At 41.7% G+C, this 6,682-nt stretch overlaps 1 protein-coding gene across 8 annotated transcripts in view; it reads left to right on the plus strand.

Moving 5' to 3' along the window:
- The window catches only part of LOC117762867 (pleckstrin homology domain-containing family A member 5-like), a 90,956-nt gene extending 86,160 nt beyond the window's left edge, over window positions 1–4,796 (plus strand). For 7 of the 8 annotated variants that reach the window (XM_034587546.1, XM_034587549.1, XM_034587548.1 and 4 more), the window contains 6 exons: window positions 448–657; window positions 802–963; window positions 1,467–1,600; window positions 2,380–2,522; window positions 2,777–2,876; window positions 3,767–4,796. In XM_034587546.1, coding sequence (XP_034443437.1) covers window positions 448–657; window positions 802–963; window positions 1,467–1,600; window positions 2,380–2,522; window positions 2,777–2,868 — 741 coding nt within the window. In that variant the 3' untranslated portion in view covers window positions 2,869–2,876; window positions 3,767–4,796. The remainder of the gene's footprint in view (window positions 1–447; window positions 658–801; window positions 964–1,466; window positions 1,601–2,379; window positions 2,523–2,776; window positions 2,877–3,766) is intronic. The other variant, XM_034587547.1, reaches the window with a different exon arrangement.
- Window positions 4,797–6,682: the final 1,886 nt, after the last annotated feature.

Genomic DNA, 6,682 nt, shown 5'->3' on the forward strand with positions numbered 1-6,682 from the left:
CCACACATACACTGCAGTAAAAACTTATGATGCTGGCATTTGTGTCCTAGTGATGCGTATCTGATAGTGATGCTTGATTATTAGTTCTACCTACTTTACACCAAAATTAGTGGGTATACGTGGGTTTTTCTTAAATGTGGGTAAACCCGCTAAAAAGGCGACTAACTCGTTTCCCATTACCAGGAAAAGGTTTTCTTTTCTGTTTTCTCCCCTATGTGCTTCATGTTTGAACCGGGAGCGAATGCCGATTGTATCCATTCCCATTGCAGACAAAAGCCAGATGTTAGTGGGTTTTGTCACCAGTGGAAAAGGGCTGCAGTTGAACACACCAACTGTAGTTCTGTCTTGTTTGCCAGTTGGAATTTGTGTCCTTGCTTTGCTTGACTGATCACGATGCTTCATTATTTTGATGCCTGCGTGTCTGTTGTTGTCCACCCTTGCGAACAGGAGCGTCCACACAGCGCAGTGGAGCAGCAGCTGTGTGCTGTGGAGAGTGGTCGGCCCAGGATGAGTGTGGAGGAGCAGCTGGAGAGGATCCGCCGCCATCAGCAGGGGGCCCTCAGGGAGAAGAAGAAAGGCCTCAACATCCGGGGCAGCGGCCAGGACAACACACCCTCCCGCAGTCACTCGTTTACTAAAGGCACCCGCGGCGTGCAGGTATTGGATGACATATCGCAGCCATTATTTAGACACTTACTCGGCACTGAAGTGGAGTAAAGGTTTAAATTCAATCCTGGAACCCTGTCACGTGATTGAATCTCACTGCATCTGTGTCTTGCTTTTCTTACGTGTCTTTTCCAGTCCCAGATGAGACGCAGAGATGAGGTGATGAGCTTTGACATTCAGGCGCTGGAGGACTCTCTCAGGGAGCAGGAGGTGGTGAGGGAGCAGGAGACGCCCGCTGAGGAGATTGCACGTCTTAGAGAAGCCTCGCAGGCTGACCACTTTAATTTGGACCGAGAGGTAAGACGCAGCAGCTGGCCGTCTTACTCATCCAGCTGAGAAGGCTAAGATTAGCACAGGCACATTATTTTACATTGAGTATAAGGGATGTATGGAATAATCAATCTGGAATTATTCAAAGAATTGGCATAATTAAATGGTATTACTATTATGCTTTTGATCTGCTCATTCTGTAAATAAATGATATGGCACTTACCATAACACCTTATGTTTCCTTAACACAGGGTTTCCATGGTGTCTTTAAAAGTCTAAAAAGTCAATGAACTCCTGACAGTTTATGTTCCAATGTTGATTTTTTTCTTGGAGAATGTGGAACAACCTTCTTTGCAATGATAATAATGAGCATATGTCACTTATGGATCATTTTCTGTTTAATTTCTGAATGTTTTTATTTACACTCTAATCCTGCAATGTATTTTTCCTTTGTTAAGAGTGAAATGTTTTCCATTCATCGTATGAAGTGTGCTATATAAAGTGTTTGCTCTCTGGTTGTGTGTTATCAGCTTTCTGTGCCTGACAAAGTGCTGATTCCTGAACGTTACATTGAGTCAGACCCTGAGGAGGCTCTGAGCCCCGAGCAGGAGGCTGACAAGCAGAGGAAAGTCGACCGCATCAAAGCTCTTATAGTAAAAAACAGGTAAACACACATCATCGTGATCCATCATCACTGGTAACGGTTTGATAGCAAAGACAGATCTGCTGGCATTTCTTAAATCCAATAAGGATGCTGTCTGTGCATGTGAGCAGTGATACTTTGCTGCAGATTTTAGCATAAAATCTTCCTAGATCTCAGGGTTATATTTACTATAATATACTAGGATATATAGAATCAAAATGGATATATAACTTTAAAATATAAAATCATTTTACAAAAGAAACAATGCAGGAATGATTTGCACTTATGTTTATATATTGCATTAAAAAAATGTTTATTTTCTTAATCCACTGTATTTGGTTGTATTTGTGTCTTTTTTTTATGATAAGGTAAAATGGTTCAACTAACATTTTATATATGTATCAGCCAATTTTTCAGGCTTGGACATTTTTTACCCCATAATATCGTTATCAGCATCACCCCCACCCCCCCTTGATCTGTATTGATCAGGCTCTGTGAAGTTTGGGGTCACAGCAGATCATGATCATAGCTGTTTCACAAGCGTCCGTGCTGCCTGCCTGCTCTCTCCATGCAGATCAGTGCCTCAGATGTGCAGAGTAGTTCACGCTCTCATCTTGCAGCCGCTGTGGCATTTAAATCAAAATGTCATCCCTCTTGAGTTGATTTTAAAAAGATAGCTTGTTTATCCAGTGGTAAACACGTTTAGTCTGGAAGTAAGTTTGGAATTAAAGTTGTATATTTTTTTGTATACTGAATTATTTTTGGTATGTTTGCGTGTGTGTGTGTGCTCGTGCTCGTAGTATGCATAACGTGTTGCAGAGCACGGGTCTGAGCCCAGAGGAGGAGAATGAGGAGGAGGTGACCATACAGGAGAAAGAGAAGATGATTAATATCTCGTACGAGCTGGCAGCCGAGGCCTCCAAACGCAGCAAGCTGGTAGCAGGTAAGTCTCTGCAGAGAATGGTGGGGGTGGGGGCTTGTTCTTACTTCATGTTGTGCTTAATCAACATGTATCTACTTCCACTGTGCATGTGTTTGGTCATTTATCATTGCTGTCTCAGTTTCTCCATTAATGTCATTGACTTCACTGATTCATTGTGGTTTTTGGCTGTTAGCTACACATACAATTTGCTTTTGTCATTTCTTTTTTGCGCGTGTCATTGTGTGTTCATCATGTTGCTCTGTTTTTGTTTGCAGTGAAAAGCCTGTCATCCTCTTCCCCACCCCCTCCACAGTCTCCTAACACACCCCCTCAGCTCGCTGATGGGTCTCACTTCATGTGTGTGTAGTAGCACCAGTAAGGGCCTTCATCAACCTGTTTTTGTCCATACTCACAATGCTAAAGTGGATTTATTGTGTTTGTTGTCTATGGAGGGGGGGATCAGCATGAAGGGATGCATGAACATTTATATTCAAATAAAGGAAATTAGTCATGTGTTTGTAAAGCTGCTTTCAGATCTGCACTGAACTCCGGATAATCTCCTGAAATTATCTGGAGTTGCTGTATGTGAGAACGCAAATGTCCAAGTCAGAGGCGCCGGACAATCTCTGGAGTTTCTCCTGCCAGCCCACTCGTAGACAATCTGGAAAATGTCCAAGTGAGCTATGTGAGAATACAGCAGGATAATGTCCGGAGGATTCACCACGAGCGAGTGGGCGTGTTGATGAAGTTTCTAACACACGACAAACAGAAAACAGAAAAAAACTAAGAGAATATCAATATCTGAGGGTGAAAAAGAGGCATCACACATAGAAGACTCAAAGTTATTAACTTGGAAAGACGACGAGATTCGAGAGCTTTTAGTGATAAAGGAAGCCACGTGAATTTATATGTTATGTCCTGCCTCCTCCATTCTGCATCACACCTCCGCTGAATGTCCCAGAGATTTTCCTGTAGTTTTTGAAAGTGTCTGACCCGGATAATGTCCTGCTGCGTTCTTCATATGTGACAGACAAAGTCCAGAGAAAGTCTATGCCCCATTCTCTGGACGTTATCCGGAGTTCATGTCCGAAAACAGCCAATGTAATTTTTGCTGTAGCTTTAGCTGTAGCCACCACTTGTTCTCATCCTGTACATTTCTTTGAGTCTGTGTAGTTACTCACAGTATTTGTTGTTGCCTGCTGATGAACCTTAAAAGGACAGTGAATGGAATGATTTGACTGTTTTCTCACCTTCTCCTACTGCAGCACAGGCTCTGGCTTCAGTAAAAACCTACACATGAAGGAAACAGCAGTGGAAGTATAAAGATGAACCTGTAAGCACAAGGCCCACGGCCCACAGAGAGGGACACTTTCCACTCGGTCTTCACCTGTGACTTCTGTACGCTCACTGTGACGTCTCAAGCTCCTGTGCCACCCACCACACCTTTCTCTGTGACACTTCTCTGCAAATCACCTTCAGACCGTTAACGTCGCAGCTTCCTTCTCAGTTGTTTTACGAGGCTTTTAAGTTTAATTTTATTATTTATATGGTTTTATTAGGTCCTTGTTTGAATATGGGCCGATGTCTGTGTGTATATGAGGCTAATAGACCGAGTTCTGTTTTTGGCAATGCCTAATTTTCATGTGTTCAGATCATTTTAGCTCACTTAAGTCTTTTATATCCACTCAATTTGTTTTTCAGACATTGGTCGTCAGCCAACCGTTCATATTTATCCATTAACTATCAAGAACATATGTGGATGCGAGACATAAAGAGACAAACTGTGGATCCTTCCATTGTAATGAAAGGAGGAGCAACGTTATGGCTGCAGACTAAGATTATTTGTAATTTTTTCTTATTTCTAGGTTGTAATTATTTAATAACGGGATCCTCTGCAATCCCTCTCGCATTTTTGCCGACACTTATGTGAATGTTCTGGCTTAAGTCATTCTATACTGTTTTTTTTGTTGTTTTTTTGAGAGAGAGATATTTAAACTGAGAGGAGAAAACAATCTGATTTTGGTTCTATTTTGTGATATTTTGGTTTGAAAAAGAAGAATAAAAAAAGATTAGCACATGTAAAAAGCAATAAAAATATGTTTTGTGGATCCAGGATGATTTTTTTGTGTGTGTACAAAGTGTAATTATCAGAGGTTTACTGTGTATATAATGTACATGGTACAGCAGGATGGGAGAATGTATCCAACATGAGGTTACATACTATATTTGATTTGAAAATGTTCATATCCCATCTGTTTTATAACATGTGAAATAAATGTTGCCATTTTTAACGTGGGGTTGCATCTGTGTTCTTTACCACCTGTGTAGTCAGTTGTAATGTTTAAGCCTTTTACACTTGGTGCTGTTCACTAGCTCTAATGCAGCATTCAATGTCAAAACTTATATTGTTGATATTCACTCAGTCAGGACTTTACAAGTTGGACAATGAGAGCTAAGGCCACCTGTGAAAACAGTTTCCTTAATCTCTACAGATCTCTAATTAATCTCTTCAGGCCCTTTTTGAATTTTGATTTTAATATTTAAATGTTTATGCTTGAATGTTTAAATGATCAGCTTCATTAGAAATGATCACATCTTAAACGTCTCATTGATAAAAGGAGGTAAACGTGATTTAATGTGAAGGTTCTGTGTTAGTGTGAATGATGGCCACTGTAAAAAATAGGACTGTGGCTCCCTCTTGTGGTCATTTTGCTGCAGCACCATGTGTCATATTCTGCAACTTTTACCACGTTTTCTCCAACAAGCTCAAGTAAGAGAGCATAGAAAAGAAAACAGGAACCACTTGCTATTAACGCTCCCTTTATTTAAGGGTTCATAGTTGTAACCAATTGTGTTATTAGTTAAGTGAGAAAAAATATAAAGAAAGCAACTTTTGTGGTCAGGTAATGAAAAATACCTGAGGCAGTAATAAATGTTTGTAGTGGATAGAGTGGGTTAAACACTTTGTAGTTAGCTACAGAGTCAAGAAATACATGTTAATACGATATTCATTCTCAATTTTGGTCTAGACACTAACTACAGGCTTTCCTAGAATATAAATGGTATATCATAGTTTCTATCTAACAAATGAGGAGACCATTTAAAACGATCTCTCATCATCTCTCAGTGGATGAGCACCAACACCACTTAACAGCCTGGTAACCCTCAAGCCTATTTAATGCATTGACGTTTAACAGTGCAGGGAAGAGGATGTGTCCAACACGTTCCATGTGTCTGAGCGACTCGTCGTGAATCTCCTGGAGAAGTTCTTCCACTCCAACCTGAGAGACGCTGCAGCCTTCCCATCGACTTGTATGGAGCTGAAAGTGTGGCTGTCAGTAGTCGATGCGTCAGGACTTCCATGGATGATCAAGGAATGGATTTATCAGCATGACATCCTGCTGATGTGGCCTCTGTTGATATTTGAAGGACCATCGTGGGGGGTCGGTTCCTTCACAGGAGGCTGGGTCTACTAAAGAGCCTAAACAGCATTACCTTTTATGGACAAGCTGCTTCTCCTTTTCACCGGCCTGACAGAGGATTTAAAGTCACTGGTGTCAAAGAGGTGGAACTTTATAGAACTAGAGGGAGGAAGGAGCTGAGACATGTAGCAGCCACATGGGCAGAAGCTAGGCGGACTCATGCTGCCCATAAGATCACCTGAGCAACACCTTGGAAATCCGAACCAGCGAGTACAGGTTTCTGTCTTTCCAAGCCTATTGAACCTGCATTGCTGGGGTCAAGCTTATACCCAGACACCCCCAGACGGAGCTCAGAGCCTCAAATGGGCAACTAGGTTGACAGACGGAAGCAGCTGAAGTACTGGAGCTCATTGCAAGGATGACTCTCAGGCCAGGTTTGATCTGAATGTCTGACTGTTGAAACCAAGTGCAGGTTGGAACTCAGTGATGTAGAGAGGATCTACATCTATATCTTAGTTTCCAGGTCATTCGAGGATTGCGAGAAAAGAGAAGCACTAAGAACATCATCCAAGTGCAGAAGAAGCATCGACATGGCTGTGGATCTATGGAGTGCTACAAGCTGGGGACTGATGGTGAGGGTGTGTGATGGCTGGTTTAACACCCGAACAACCCTTTGACCCCAGATTTAGCATTGATGATGTATCAGAGTCACATCATCTGGTATTTCAGAAGAAAGCAAGAGAAAACAAAAACAGGAGG

The sequence above is a fragment of the Hippoglossus hippoglossus genome, chromosome 6, assembly GCF_009819705.1.
Source record: "Hippoglossus hippoglossus isolate fHipHip1 chromosome 6, fHipHip1.pri, whole genome shotgun sequence".
Lineage (NCBI taxonomy): Eukaryota > Metazoa > Chordata > Actinopteri > Pleuronectiformes > Pleuronectidae > Hippoglossus > Hippoglossus hippoglossus.